Source organism: Ceratotherium simum, chromosome 13 (genome assembly GCF_057802395.1).
Source record: "Ceratotherium simum simum isolate JZ-2026a chromosome 13, ASM5780239v1, whole genome shotgun sequence".
Lineage (NCBI taxonomy): Eukaryota > Metazoa > Chordata > Mammalia > Perissodactyla > Rhinocerotidae > Ceratotherium > Ceratotherium simum.
Genome location: NC_141912.1, coordinates 22629682 through 22646075, shown reverse-complemented (window position 1 = coordinate 22646075; position 16394 = coordinate 22629682). Strand labels below are relative to the sequence as shown.

The window sequence follows — 16394 nt, the reverse complement described above, 5'->3', positions numbered from 1 at the left end:
ACTGAATAAAACGTGGTTTCCTCTTAAGGACATCTACTGTAACTTGGGCTGGACACTCTTGGCCACAGATATGAATGGAGACAGCGAGCCCGATCTGGTGATTGGCTCCCCTTTTGCACCAGGTGGAGGAAAACAGAAGGGAATCGTGGCTGCATTTTATTCTGGCCCCAGCCAGAGTGACAAAGGTAGAGCTTGCTGGGGGCAGGGATGGAGACCTTTGCTGCTCTGTATGGCTGTGGTGACTTCTTCTTACATATGGGTTTATGTCTTTTTTTCCCACCTTCCGTATCATTTCACCTAAATTTTTTCTTTTTTTTTTTTATGAGGAAGATCAGCCCTGAGCTAACATCCATGCTAATCCGCCTCTTTTTGCTGAGGAAGACCGGCTCTGAGCTAACATCTATTGCCAATCCTCCTCCTTTTTTTTTTCCCCCAAAGCCCCGGTAGATAGTTGTATGTCATAGTTGCACATCCTTCTAGTTGCTGTATGTGGGATGCCGCCTCAGCGTGGCCGGAGAAGCTCACCTAAATTTTCTAACAATCTCTCACTCTGACAGATATTCTGGCAAGTGCTATGGAATCACTGAATATACAAAAAGAGATCCAGCCTCTAGAGCCAGATCCAAAGGGGGCTAATAGGTCATTCTCATAGTCTCCCAGTGTAGGAGTAGAAACACTAAAACATCCCAGTGATGCTCTAACCTGCCCAACAGAGGCGTTTTTTAAATAGCATCTTCCACTCCACAGAAGTGAGCTCTAGAAATGTATTTCTCATACGACGTGTGAGATCCATTTCTGACATTGGGACCCTGGGAACAGCATGGGGGCATATAAGACTTCTGGCAAAAACTCAGCCAAATGAACCCATTTCTCACTGGCCTACAAAAATGGCCCATTCTTTCCACTCCTGTGGTCTTCCCACCTTAAGTAAAAGGCACTGGTTGTCTTGTGTAGAACAGCTGAATGTGGAGGCAGCCAACTGGCTGGTGAGAGGCGAGGAGGACTTTGCCTGGCTAGGATACTCCCTTCACGGCATCAGTGTGAACAACAAAACTTTGCTGTTGGTTGGGAGCCCGACCTGGAAGAATGCCAGTAGGTGAGTGCTGATGTTGGGGCCCAGGGAGCCATGAGCACAAGGGGCAGGTGCCTGCTGCTGTGGGAGCCCATTAAGTGTGGGGTTCAGAGAAAGGGGCTAAGAAATTCTTACCCTTCAAGGAAAAGCTAAGGCTCAAGGAAAAGACAAGGTTGCAAGTTCTCCTTAGAAGTTTGAAAATGAGATAAATAGGTGTATTAGTTTGTCAGGGTTGCCATAAAAAGCACCACAGACTAGGTGGCTTAAGCAACAAGAATTTACTTTCTCACTGTGCTGGAGGCTAGGAATCTGAGGGCAAGGTATCACAACGTTGGCTTGTGGACAGCTGCCTTCTCCCTGAGTCCTCACATGGCCTTTTCTCTGTGTGTCCATCCCTGCTATCTTTCTCCTTATAAGGACACTGGTCACACTGAATTAGGGCCCACCCTAATGACCTCATTTTAACATAATTACCTCTTTAAAGACCTTATCTCCAAATACAGTCACATTCTGAGCTACTGGGAGTTAGGACTTCAACATATGAATTTGGGGGGAACATAATTCAGCCCATAATAGTAAACAAACCTATATTTGCTGTCAGTTGGGAGGCAGAATGTGGGTCTTGTTCTGGAGAACAAGGTTCCCTGGCCCCCAGCCCCAATGCCTGGGATCACAAGGACCAAGAACATACGGGGAGGGGGACATGGGCGAGGATGAGGTGGGTTGTCTTTCCTTGGAACTGAATACCTGGCCAGCTCTTAATCCTGTGCCCCAGCAGCTAAACCCAGTGTGCTTCATTCCAGTCTGGGCCATTTGTTCCGCGTTCGTGATGAGAAACAGAGCCTTGGAAGGGTGTATGGCTATTTCCCGCCAAATTGCCAAAGCTGGTTTACCATTTCTGGAGACAAGGTATGGCGGCCCCTTCCCTCCCCAGGAGAGTGGCGCCACGAAGTTTTCTCAGCTGTACTAGATTGACTTAACTGCATTTCACAGGCATTGGGGAAGCTGGGTACTTCCCTGTCAAGTGGCTACGTAATGGTGAAGGGGACACGGACACAAGTGCTGCTGGTTGGAGCCCCAACTCACGGTAGGTCACGGACCATGCAACTTTGCTGCTGCTTCGTCATGTGGCTGCTTGACTACATCACAGGAGGGGAAAGTTAGAAGATCCAGAGCCAGACAGACCTGAGTTTGAATATTTCCTTTTCTCATTAATAGAAAGCTCTGTAACCTTGGGAAATTACTTAACCCCTCTGAATATTAGTATCATCATCTGCAAAACAGATATTATAACACCCACCTCACATCACACAGGAAAGTAACATAGTGTGTTTTTAAAGATCCTATCCCCCTGAGGTTGGAGCTAGGGAAGAGTTGAGCAAAGTTTATAAATCAGTTAACCAGGAATAGGTCCACTCTGAGGGCATACATTAATAAACCATTATTTTGTTTACTTTATGGGAAAGAGAGTTTAAAAAACTCAAAAACAACAAAAATCGACTCCCTCCAAGATTATAAAAGTGAATCCTGCCGATTGTAGAAATTTGTGAAAATACAAGGAAGTATATAGAAGAAAAAAAAATCACCCTTTATCCAGATATTTAAAAACTTAAGCTCAGATTATATAATTTTCACACCTAATTTTTAATTTTATATTTTGAGCATGTTCTCATATTATTAAATATCTCCTAAACCATGATTTTGATACCTGTATCACCTTTTTTCCATATGCATATGCTAACATTTACTAACATCATTCTATTGCTGGAAATTTAGGTTGTTTCCAATTTTTCACTATTGTAAATAAGGTATTATTAAACATCCATGCACAGAAATCTTTGCCTGCCTTTCTGATTAGTTTTTCAGATAGATTCCTGGACTAGAGGATCTAATCTTTTTTAAGGCTCTTATTACATATTGTCAAATTTTTTTCAGAAAGATTTTTGTTTCCTACAATTTTATATTTAAATAATCAGAAGTCGATCGGGCAAAGGAATAGCTAAATTTTTCATTGCATCATGAAGGACACAGCATTATAACACCAAAAACTTGTTGACTTACCTTTGGTATAGTTTTCTTTTTTTTTTTCCTTCACAGAGTCGAGATAGTGATTTCTCCACTCTTTCCACACACATTACTGATTTTATTTGCCTCACCATTCTTTCTACCGGAGTGGTGTGAATTAGAGCTTCCCAAACTTTCTTGGTTTTAGTGCCCTTCCTGTCTCAGTAATTTTCTCTTTATTATAAAATATTATATAAAATATCAAATAAAAAGGTTAATTTATATATATTATTATATAATTACAAATTCGCATAGAATTGTAAGAAATAATACAGAGAGTCCATGTAACATTTTATCCAGTTTTCCTCAATAATAATATCTTGCAAACCACAGTGGTGTCACAACCAGGTTATCGACATTGATATAATTCACTGATCTTGTTCAGATTTTCCCATTTTTATGTGTATTTTGCTTGTATTTAACATACATAATTTGTGGGGCCCAGTACAAAAAAAAACTTCAGAGCCCTTTGTTAAAAAACTATTCAGTGGGGCCGGCCCCGTGGCTTAGCAGTTAAGTGCGCACGCTCCGCTGCTGGCGGCCCGGGTTCGGATCCCGGGCGCGCACCGATGCACGGCTTCTCCGGCCATGCTGAGGCCGCGTCCCACATACAGCAACTAGAAGGCTATGCAACTATGACATACAACTATATACTGGGGCTTTGGGGGAAATAAATAAATAAATTAAAAAAAAAAAAAAAAACTATTCAGAATTTCAAGTCGGTGACAGGAGAGCATTAAGCCAAGCACGGGGCCCTGTGTGACTGCACAGGTTGCACACGCTGTATTTATGTCCTAACATCTTAGCTCCTTCTGGGAACCCTACAACTTCTCAGACCTTGGAATCAGATTAGGCACCACTACCCTCATTTCCAGGCCACACTGATTTTCTCGTGGTGCCTGCACTTTATCATAACAACCCCTAAAACGCCAGTTTTGCAAAGAGATGACATCATTGAAAGGAATGTGGGGATCTAATGTTGACACCGTGAACTGCCCCCAGCAGTAGTCCACGCGACGTCAGACAGATGTCATTGTGTTTGTTACCTTTGAAAATTCAAATTTTTTGCAGCATCCCTGTGAGTTCACTGGAGTGCTTTAGTGTGCAATGTGGGAATCACAGCTCTAAGGTACAGATTAACCAAAATCTGAGAAATCTGATCTGCTTTCAGGGCAGCCCCTGAGCGTGGCAGTCTGGGGTTTGAGTATGTCAGTCAGGCCGTCCCTCTCACCCTGTCCCATCTCTAGCTCAACAGAATCTTTGGGTCAGACTGTGGCCACTATACGCAATGGACAGTTTAAATATTTAGTGTGATTTTAGGGTGCTGATTAGTAACTACAAAGTGCTTCAGTATGAAAAAGATAGTTTTCAACGATGGCAAGGTTGAGGTGAGGTGGGTACTCACACGCTGCTGTGAAATGCAAACTGATAAACCTTTTCTAGAAAGAGGTTTGGCAAAGTGGCAAAAGCCTTAAAAATACTCATTCCTTTGGATGATATCTGGACCACTTCTAAGAATCTGGCCTCAGAAAATATTCAGAACTGTGGGGAAGGATATTTATCACAGTATTATTTATAATAACAAAAAGTTAGAAATGGCCTAAGTAAAAATAATATAAAATTTTATAATCTGCAAAAATCTCCACTTTGCTTAAAATGTGTATATATATGTATGTATGTATATATGTGTGTATATATTGCTCGCTCTCCAGGAAGAAATACATGCATTATGTAAATTTTATTTATGCTTTTTTTTTTGGTATTTTCCACACCTTTTATAATGATCATATGTTAAAAAAAAAGAGAAAAAAAAATCTTGGCATTCACAAGTTTGACATTCCTAGTTTTAACTACTTCACAGTAATCCTGAAAGTCAGTGACATGAAGTAACTTATAGTTTATAGTTTTTCTGAACTGCAAGTGTGAACCACACTGCAAAGCAGTGTCCTCTCTCCTGTGGCTTGTGAGGGAGTCTAGCTGGTGAGGTGCATCTGTGTTTTACAAGAGCTCTGTTTTCTGCTGCTGTTATAAGTAAAGTTACTCTTGAGAAATAATTTAAACAGTTGTGGGGGCCGGCCTGGTGGCGTAGCGGTTAAGTGCACACGCTCTGCTTCAGCGGCCCGGGGTTTGCAGGTTCGGATCCCAGGCATGGACCTACACACTGCTTATCAAGCCATGCTGTGGCAGGCGTCCCACATATAAAGGAGAGGAAGATGGGCGTGGATGTTAGCCCAGGGCCAATCTTCCTCAGCGAAAAGAGGAGGATTGGCAATAGATGTTAGCTCAGGGCTGATCTTCCTCACACACAAAAAAACACTTGTGGGAGTTGGCCCGGTTGTGTAGTGGTTAAGTTAGCGCGCTCCGCTTCAGCTGCCCAGAGTCCTTGGGTTCGGATCCCGGGCGCACACCTACCTACCGCTTATCAAGCCATGCTGTGGGAGGCATCCCACATATAAAGGAGAGAAAGATGGGCACAGATGTTAGCCCAGGGCCTATCTTCCTTAGCAAAAAGAGGAGGATTGGCAACAGATGTTAGCTCAGGGCTAATCTTCCTCACCAAAAACAACAACAACAGTAACAACAACAAAAAAATCACTTGTGTGTATGTTCAAAAAATCCCATCCCCCAAAGAAAACCCCAAAGGCTAGTGCTCTGATAGAAATGAAGACAAAGTTGAGGTCTAAAAATAATGGTCCTTAGCTGGAAAGTGTAAGCATTATGGAAGGAATTTGGTGTTATAATAGCATTCTAGGATTTCGGAATTCATAAAAACCAAGGGTCTGCTGAATTTTATTACTCAAATAATAGATATAGAAATGCTAAAGGATTACTTTGGGGTTTTTTTCTTAATTGTCTACAGAGTGCATGATAATACATTGTTTAATCTGCATCATTAGAGAAATGAGATGTTTTGAATGGCTGAAATTTTAAAGTATCTGAATCCTTTTTTTTTAATAGACTTTATTTTTTAGAGCAGTTTTAGGTTCACAGAAAATTGAGTGTAAAATATAGAGATTTTCCATGTTTCCCCTGCCCCCACACATGCCCTGCCTCCCCCATTACAGACCTTCTGCACTGTAGTGGTACATTTGTTACAATCAATGAACCTACGCTGACACATCATTATAACCCAAAATCTACATTTCATATTAAGGTTCACTTTTTTTGTGTGTGTTTGTGAGGAAGATCAGCCCTGAGCTAACATCCATGCTAATCCTCCTCTTTTTGATGAGGAAGACCAGCTCTGAGCTAACATCTATTGCCAATCCTCCTCCCCTTTTTTTTTCCCCCAAAGCCCCAGTAGAAGTTGTATGTCATAGTTGCACATCCTTCTAGTTGCTGTATGTGGGACGTGGCCTCAGCATGGCCAGAGAAGCGGTGCATGGGTGCGCGCCCGGGATCCGAACCCGGACCGCCAGTAGTGGAGCGCGTGCCCTTAACAGCTAAGCCATGGGGCCTGAGCCCTTAAGGTTCACTTTTTGTGTTGTACATTCTATGAGTCTGGACAAATGTATAACTACATGGATCCACCATTATAGTATCATACGGAGTAGTTTCACTGCCCTAAATATCCTCTGTGTTCTGCCTATTCATCCCTCCCTGCAATCACTAATAATCACTAATCTTTTTACTGTCTCTGTAGTTTTGCCTTTTCCAGAATGTCATACAGTTGGAATTATACAGTATGTAGCCTTTTCAGATTGGCTTCTTTTACTTAGTAATATCCATTTAAGGTTCCTCCATGTCTTCATGCTTTGATAATTCATTTCTTTTCAATCCTTCCTTTTTAAATTCTGAGAATTTAAAGCAACATTTTGATGAAATTATTCTAAATATGTACTCTACTTTAATAGATGGTGATGAATATTAGAGGTTTGGGAGTGATAATTAATCACAACTTTTCCCCATCCTTGTGCATTTGAACCCATTTGAGAAGTAGACTAATGAATCATTCAGATATCAAAATAGGCGCCTTTTAAAAATTGGACAGGAAAACATGGTCTAGGTGGGCAGCTGCATTCCGGCTTTCTAACCCTTCCCCGCAAAGTGACCTTGGGGTGACTTTCTGAGGGAGAGTTTGGGTCTGCCTGGCAGACACACACGCTTCAAGGCCTGGTAGCAGCAGCAGAGAGATGTGGACTCAGGCCTGCATCTAGAAAGCAGACCTGGCCGTGGCCGACGTGCGCTCCCACACGAAGCGGAACTGGCACCGATGGGCCCATCCTGTGGGCAGGCGGAGCCAGAGGGAGAAGCCACCTGTCACCGTCCTCCCTGTGGCAGGACAAGGCTGGGGAGCAGAGGTCCTGGTATTACTATATTCCAGGTCACTCCAGGGAGGTCAAGTTCCCTAAAGAAAGCATGAGAAGAAGGAAATAAGGATTTTCTCGCAATTCAACTTCTCCTGATTCTTGGGGTTTTCACCCTGAATATTAATGACTGGACTTTATTAAAACACTGTACTCTTGGGGGCTGTCGTGTTAGGTCAGGTCCTTCACTCTCATGCTACAAAGCCTCAGATTGCTGAGTTTTTTAAAGTACTGTTTCTTGTTTCCTAGCTTTTTTTCCCCCTAGCTTTTATTTCTGACTACTATTGCTGGCTCTGCTTTGAGCTCTGTTGCTTCCAGTTGATAATCAGTTATAAAGAAGGGCATAAGGGAAGGTTGTCCAAGAACACAGTCAAATTAGTAACCTCAGTTTTACACACGATACTAAGCAGACACTGATGCGAGACTGTATCTACTCACTGACACACTGCCTGGCTCACAGTAAGCCCCTCAGAGGACCACCAACCCCAACCCACAGATGCCATTCTGTTTTCTGTAGAAGATACTGATTTCTGAAATCAGAGCTGTGTTCCAAAAGATTAAGTCTGTGGGCAAAAATCTAACTAGCTTTGTTTTGAAATTGTTCAAAATTCGTTCATTCAAAAGACTTATGCAGTATTTGTACTGAACCAACAATGCACTACTAAGCACACTGTGCTACTAAGCCACAGTCCCATCACTTATGGAACTGACAGCCTGATGCAGGAGACACACGGAACAGAACACTATGCTACTCTGCGATGGGTCCTAGGCAGGCAGTGGGTACAGTGTGGTACAGGAGCATGTGGGAGCGGCACCTACTCTAGACCAACGAGGTAAAGAAAGGCTTCCCAGCGGAGGGCACACCTGAGCCGAATTCTGGAGGAGCAGGAGTTGGCCAGCAGAGGGGTGTGAGCAGGAGAGCGAGGAGTGTGGAGGAAGGGGTATCCATTCCAGGCAGACAGCACATCATGTTCAAAGGCCCAGATATAAGAAATATAATGGGCTGCGGCTTAAATTCCTTATGGGTGAAGTGCAGGTGAAAAGGGAGAATGGCCCCAAACAACGCTAGAGCCATAAGTGGGAGTCAGGTTCTGAAAGGTCTTGTGAGCCTATATAAGGCCTTGCGAAGAATTTGGACATTATCCAAAGGGTTGTTAAGTCAGGGGAGTGACATAGGAAGTTTGTGATGTAAAAAAAAAAAAAAAAAGTTGGTTTTGTGGAGAATGTATTGGAGGGGTAAGACTGGAAGAAGGAACACCTGTCTGATGGGATATCACCGAGCTTATCCAGTGTTTGGGTCTTGGTGCCCAAGCTAGCTGTACCTTTCTAATGACCAGAGTTGACCAGTACTAAAACGGTCTGTCCCGTGTGATCCTGAGTGATCTGTGTCACTTGTGGTACAGAAGCACAAGCAAAAACAGGATTCTGTTCAATTCTTTACATCTTATCTTCATTCTTGTGATGGCAGCAGGTACCGTACCCTGCTTTGTTTCAGATGACGTATCTAAAGTGGCATTCCTGACCATGACCTTGCACCAAGGTGGAACCACGAGGATGTATGAACTGACACTTGACTCGCAGCCTTCTCTGCTTAGCACCTTCAGTGGAGACCGCCGCTTCTCCCGATTTGGTGGAGTTCTGCACTTGAGTGACCTGGATAACGATGGCTTAGGTAGGTAAGGAAAAGTGCCTCTGGTCAAGAATTGAGTCCCTTTGACAAATAAACTGGTCCCCTGATTGGGTCATCTAGGCTCTGCCCTCATAATTGACAGCCCAGGGGCCCAAGGGCATTTAGATATATTTTGAGTCGGATAAGACCAGAGCTGGATGTACAAGAGTGAGCTGAACTTCCTGCAGGTGGTAATGTGAGAGTCACCCACATCAATTGTTATTGATGCATGATGAAATAGGACACAAAAGCCTTTGACTGTGTCACGATGAAGGCAGGGTAAAGGATGCACTAATATTATTTGTGGGAGGGTTTGGATCCAGTAGTGGAACAATGGAAAGGATGACAATGAGGAGTTAAATACTTCCTTCTACCAGTTTTTCTTGTTTACAGATGAAATCATCCTGGCAGCCCCACTGAGGATAGCAGACTTAACCTCTGGACTGATTGGGGGAGAAGACGGCCGCATTTATGTATATAATGGCAAACAGACCGCCTCTGGTGACATGACAGGCAAATGCAAGTCATGGATAGCTCCATGTCCAGAAGAAAAGGTAAAATGTTCTCTTAAAATTCTATACCGTATTGGGAAAGGTCGGCTGCTTGCTGATTCTTTTTTAAGTCATGTCCACTGTAGAACTCTTCCGGTTTTTACCTGCACTCAGAGTCCTGGGGTCAGGACATAATCACCTGCCTGTGTTTTGCAGGCCCAAGCTGCCTGCATTCTTGCAGTTCTGCAGCATTTGCCCCCACAGCTCACGTCCACTTGGACCTGGCGTCACATTGGTCCTTGGTCACAGCCTGCCACTGCTTGGTTAGGAGCCCCAGCAAAAGGAAACAGGCCATGGCCATTGGAGTTTCACTAAAACTCTCACTCTTTTATTTCCTGTTTCATTGCTTTACTCCTTTTCCCAGGTGGGTTTCCTTAAGTTTCCTGGGCCTAAAACACTTGGCTATTTTTAAATTTAAAAATTATTTTTTAGGGCCGGCCCCGTGGCTTGGTGGTTAAGTGAGCGCGCTCCACTGCTGGCGACCCGGGTTCGGATCCCGGGCTCGCACCGACGCGCTGCTTCTCTGGCCATGCTGAGGCCGCGTCCCACATACAGCAACTAGAAGGATGTGCAGCTATGATACACGGCTATCTGCTGGGGCTTTGGGGGGAAAAAATAAATAAATAAAATCTTTAAAAAAAAAAAAAATTATTTTTTAAATTGTGAAATTAATGAAAGTTTATTGTAAAAATTTTAGAAAATACAAAACAGCACAAAGAAGAAAATTGAAAATCATCTATCTAGAATTCCACTCTGCAGAGATAATGCCAATTAACCTTTTGATGTGTATCCTTCAAGTTTTTTTTCTAAGAACTTAATTGCTACCATTCATTGTGCATTTACTCTGTGCCTAGCACTATGCTAAGCACTTTATATATGTGTATCTCCACATCAAAGCTATTAAGTTGGTATTACACCTGTTTACCGATAAAGAAATTGCAGATCAGAGAGGAAGCTGTTCTAGGTCACACTGCTATAGGAAATGGCAGAACGGGGACTTGAACCAAAAGCTGATTCTAAAGCGTACACTTAAACCATTAAACTATGTGCGTGAATATATTTTTAACAATTATGATCATGTTGTACATGATTTTGTACACAATTTTGTAACTTGAGTTTGTTTTACCTACCGATAACAAGAACATTTTTCTATGCCTTCCTATATTCTTATACAATGTATTTACTGGCTGCCTAGTATTTTATCTGTAGATAAACCATAGTTTAACCATTATTTAATTGACTATTGTCACTTAGTCCATTTCCAATTTTCAGTTATAAATGATATGATATTCAGATGTCAGTATTTTTATACATCTATTCTGTGGAGCTAAATTCCTACGTGAGATTTCTGGTGTCAAAAGGCATGCACATTTCTAGAAACGTAGAAATGTGAGTGTAAGGGTGTACTTAAAATTGGTTAAAAAAACTCACATGAACGGAAATAACACTAATAGTCTCTTTCTCACCATTTTCTTTCTTCCAGGCCCAATACGTATTGATTTCTCCTGAAGTAAGTACCTCCTGAAGGAAAGAAGAAAGAAAAACTACAAAAGTTGCCTTTTTCCCTTATTTTAAACTGATAAAATATTACGGTATGTCTCAAGAGGCCATTAACAGACAGTGTGTTTTACAGGCTGGCTCAAGGTTTGGGAGCTCCGTGATCACCGTGAGGTCAAAGGAAAAGGTGAGGACGCAGACTGTCCTTCTTTGTTGTCTATATTTGTCCCAAGGCTGGGATTTGGCGATGATCTCATTTTGTTTATATTTTAGATTTTCTTTTTATTTGAAAAATAGAGGAACACAAAAAAGAAAGTAGCATTCACACACAATCCCATCACTTTTTTTGGGAAAAATCTCTTCCCCCAACTTCATCCTCAACAGCAGGGGTTGGCAAATTACAGCTGTGGGGTGCTGCCTGTTTTTGTATAGCCCATGAACTAAGAATGATTATTACATGTTTAATGAGAAAGAACACTATTTTGTGACAGGTGAATTATATATGAAGTTCAAATTTCAGTGTTTAAATGGTTGAGAAGAGAGACTATTTTATGCCTTGTGAATTTTATATGAAGTTCAAATTTCAGTGTCCATAAATTTTTACTGGAACATAAAACTTCTTCATTCATTTCTTTATGGCTGCTGTTGTATTACAATGGCAGCTGATTAGGTGCTTCAGACTGATGTCCCCCAAAGCCTAAAATATTATTTTGGCCCTTCACAGAAATTTTACTGACCCTTGCCATAATGGATAACCATTGTTAATATTTTGGTGTGTTTTCCTCCAGACTGAGTTTTTGTACGACTTGAGACAGATACATATAAACACACATTTCTTCTTGTCATTATTTCACTTTCATGTACTATGTTATGCTTCTTCCCAGACAAGAACATATAGAGCCATCTGATTCTTTTTAATGGCTGCATAATATTTTATTGTCTGGATGCACCATATTTTATTTCCTCGGGTCACATTCTCATCGACATTTACTCAGTTATTTCCTTTTTTTTTTACTATTACAGACAGTGCTGTAGTGAACATCCTTGCATCTATATCTTTATATAATTGTGCAAATAGTCCTGTAGATGAAATTCTTAGAAGACTGCTAAATCAAAGGCTGTGTACCTTTTGAATTTTAATAGAAGACTGCTAAATCAAAGGCTGTGTACCTTTTGAATTTTAATAGATACAGAAGGTTAAAGGGTTTTATCTTAAAATGTGCTAAGCCACTGATTCCATTCATTCATTTATTTTAGGAGATGATATCACAGAACTGGGCTAGGCCATGAGAATTATAAGAAAAGAGAAAACAAAGTCCCTGCTCTTGAGGAAAAATAAGATTTATACACATGAGAAGTTAAACAAAATGCAAATCAGTATAGGATTAAATGCTAAAGAGTAGGGTGAGCCCTAAGTATTAACTGTAGGATGAAGGTCTGGGGAAGCCTTCATCGTTTAGAGTATATACTCGTCAGGTGTGTAAGACGCGGTGGTGCGCAGACCCAGCTCCGGCTTATGAGAACTGTGGTGAAACTGCCCTCTAGTGGCCAACAGGTCAAGTGGCCCTTGCTTTAACCCATTTATAAGCAAGCCTGATAGCAAAAATTTAGGGTTAACCACAACAAAAAAAGATGGATCATTAAGCTTATGGAAGGATTCTCAAAAGGCCTAGTCACAGGAATACTTTATGTCATAAGCTTGGCTTGCATTTAAAATTTTACTCGTTTTCCAAAAATTAGATATTATGAAGAACCCACATATTATATAAAAACTATACATTTCAGGGGCCAGCCCAGTGGCATAGTGGTTAACTTTGTGCATTCTGCTTCGGCAGCCTGGGTTCATGGGTTCAGATCCCAGGTGCGGACCTACACACCGCTCATCAAGCCATGCTGTGGTGGCGTCCCATATACAAAATAGAGGAAGATGGGCAGAGATGTTAGCTCAGGGACAATCTTCCTCAAGCAAAAAGAGGAAGATTGGCAACAGATGTTAGTTCAGGGCAAATCTTCCTCACCAAAAACAAAAAAAAAGAATTATACATTTCAACCATTATTTATACCAACTGAGGAGAGATGTACAGATCATCTAAAAGTTATTTATATTTGATTCCTTTCTGTATAACACCACAAATTCACCTTCCTAATTATATAGTTCAGTTGGGTCAATAGTAAAATTATTTGACTTTCTCAACATATGCCTGAGATTGGGGGCACTGAAGCACTCGGAGTGTAAAGATGAATCAGAGATTATATATATTTAAGAAATGGACAATCTGAGGGTGATCAGTGATCTTGTACTGAGACTTGAGTAGAAGCTATGATTTTGAAGATTCTTTTCCTTTCTATATGTGAGCATTAAGTAATGAAATGGATAAGCTGGTGCTGCCACCGTCTGTATTTCTGGAACCTCTCGTGGGGCTGCCTTCAGTCAGCTCGAGAGCTCTGACAGGGCAGTAACTAATGAGTGTGTGTTATGAGCAGTGTTACACTGAGCACCAGAGAGGCAGACATGGTCCCTGCCCCCAGGTGCTTATGGTCTTGGTGGAAAAGTACAACACACCCATAAGACCATCCCGGTCAACATATGATGAGGAAGAACCAAAGGCCCTCAGTCAGAAACTGCAGCAGAGGTCTATGCTGGTGGAGTCAGGGAAGGCATTGCAGGGCCCATGGGGCCTGAGCTGGATCTGGAAAGATGAGTAGACTGACTAGGCAGACAGAGGGCAAGAAGCAAGGGAAGATTTGATTTAAGGAATGAATCTGGTTTAACCAGGAAATGGAGAGGAAACATACGTAACAGCCAAACTACAAGCAAATTCAGTAAATGAATAATTCCATAAATAAGAGAGGGAGATAAGTTTAGATTTTTCCTTTTAATTGACACTGGGGTGTAAGAAAAAGATACCAGCAAAGGGCTAAGTGTGGTAGCTGACACATGGTAAAGGCTCAGTAAATGCTAGCTATTATTATTTCTGGATTCCATCTGTAGTTTTCAAAATTAAATCAGGAGGAACTGTTTTCACAGAAGGTTTGGTTGTTTCCTGGTCATGCCCTGCTCTGACCAAAACACCATCAGCCCGTGTGATCATCCACATCTTGTTTACCAGCCTTGGTTCAGAACAACTTTTAGTAGGTTCCAAAAATTGAATCTGACCTCAAAGTATGTAGATTTGCCACCAGTGAAAACATTTAAAAACCTGTAGCAGGTTTCGAAGGCAATTCTGAAAGATGGTTCCTAAAATGATTCAAGCAGCAGGGGCAGTAGGAGGTGGTGGAAACACACCGACAAAGGCAGCCCCTCGTGGAAGTCCTTATTATTCCAGCTGTGCTGTCTGCACTGTATACAACTAGAATTCTGGGATAAACATGCACTGATGTACTTTTTCTTTATTCTTGATGTACTAGAGAAGGGAGTGGAGTGACTGTCCTCAGCTGTGGTTTTCTGAACCTACAGATGTGAGAAAGTGGTATTTAAACAAAAGGAAAGAGGCATTTAAGTTCAAGCCACAGGCTCTGGCCAATGTCTTATTCATCTTTCTATCTCCAGAGCAAAATATGATGCCTGGACTGCAGCAGCAACTTAACAGATGTTATAAATGAATAATGAATTCTGTCTGTTTTGTGTCCTCTACAGAACCAAGTTGTCATTGCTGCTGGAAGGAGTTCTTTGGGAGCCCGACTCTCGGGGGCACTTCATATTTATAGCCTTGGTTTAGATTAAAGATTTCACTCTGCTTTCCTAATCTGCCTTGCCCTCTCTCATGCCGAGTCATCTCCAGGGTGAGCCTTCTGGTGGACAAAGTGGCACATCCAGTGGAGCCTTGGTAGATTATACTAGATAGAGGGCTGGTCCCAGGAGTGGAGACACACACACGCTAATAGCCAGACTATCTGGAAATACAGTAAATTATGACTACATCAGAAGGATGTGACACAGCACATTATTATTCACGTCCCCTTCCAAGTTTACTTCCTTGCTTCCTTTGCATCTAAACCTTTCTTCTTTCCTAACTAATTGCCTGTGCGTAACTCTGTTGTACAACCTGTTTCCTCTTCCACATGAATACCTGTCTTTCTGATGCCTGGAGAGGCTTCTCTGTGGTTATCTCTTAGGAAAAACCTCTGTACGCAATTCTCCTAAAAATGTCCTTTTAAAATTGGTGATCCATTCTAATCAAAGTGAAATGGAAAGCACGGTATACAGGATAAAAAAAATTGGAGGAGGAGGAGAAACAGTATAGTGAAAAGTATGGGGGTGAGGGATACCCTTACAACTCAAAAATTACTTGTAAATAATTTGGTCCTTTCTTAATGAGGATTATTGCACTTTCAATGTTTCACATAGTAAAGGGCAAACAGAAAAACTAAAATCATATCACCTTTCTGTGCCCTCAAATGATTTTGTAGAAATGGCTGTTCTAACAGCTGATGAACCTAGTGACTCTCCACTAGTTCTAAGTCATCCCATGAGAAGGCTTTGTTGCATTAGGTTGGCACAAGTTGTGCCAACAGAACTAGAGCAGAAAGGAGAGAGCTCTGGCCTAAGCCAAAGGCTACCACAAAGGACCAAGTAAGTGAGGGACCGAGAGGAGTGAAGCAGGCCTTGGCTTCTCTCCTTCCTGGGCTGGTTCTAGAAGGGTGGGTTTCACCTGCCAGCCCTGCAGTGTGGCATGTAAGGGAAAGGAATGTACCATAAAGTTTCAGCTTCCCTAGGAATTTATAGGCATTGTTATCTGTAAATAGTAAGCAGTTCTGTATCAATCAGGCAAGAACCTCTTTCTTCTGACACTAGTGAAATGAAATGCTACTAAAAGCAGGAGAAAAGAACAAATGACAAGAACCTTTCTCAGCTTCTCTAGAGTCAGAGTAGATACTGATCGAAGGAGAGAGGAATCCAGCTGAAGGGTAAAGTTAAATCAGAAATCAAGGAAAAGCTACTCGAGTTAAAACTGTGGGCATAAGGTGAGTATATACAGGAAAACAGGCACATACCTAGATAGCACCCCTCGCTCACTCCCAGGGCCGTCTCGTCTTAGAGGAGTGCTAGCTGCATGGTTCCCTATGGCACAGCAAAAAGTGCACAGAAACACCATTTGGTTTCATTTGGGTAACAATTATTGACAGCTCAACCTATTTGAAGAATTATTTTTAATTAAAAGGAAGTTTATTTTTAGGGGACCAGAAATTACTTAGCTGTATTCACTTATGAATTGAGAAGTCTGAGTATAGAA

The 16394-nt window shown here is 41.8% G+C and overlaps 1 protein-coding gene across 1 annotated transcript in view; it reads left to right on the top strand.

Annotated features, from left to right (window-relative positions):
• The window catches only part of GPLD1 (glycosylphosphatidylinositol specific phospholipase D1), a 50089-nt gene extending 35153 nt beyond the window's left edge, over positions 1–14936 (top strand). Inside the window, exons 17-25 of the mRNA XM_004432076.3 lie at positions 29–185; positions 955–1096; positions 1876–1981; positions 2066–2159; positions 8939–9115; positions 9506–9666; positions 11147–11173; positions 11297–11347; positions 14798–14936. Of these exons, the coding sequence (XP_004432133.1) occupies positions 29–185; positions 955–1096; positions 1876–1981; positions 2066–2159; positions 8939–9115; positions 9506–9666; positions 11147–11173; positions 11297–11347; positions 14798–14884 (1002 nt within the window). The 3' untranslated portion in view covers positions 14885–14936. The remainder of the gene's footprint in view (positions 1–28; positions 186–954; positions 1097–1875; positions 1982–2065; positions 2160–8938; positions 9116–9505; positions 9667–11146; positions 11174–11296; positions 11348–14797) is intronic.
• Positions 14937–16394: the final 1458 nt, after the last annotated feature.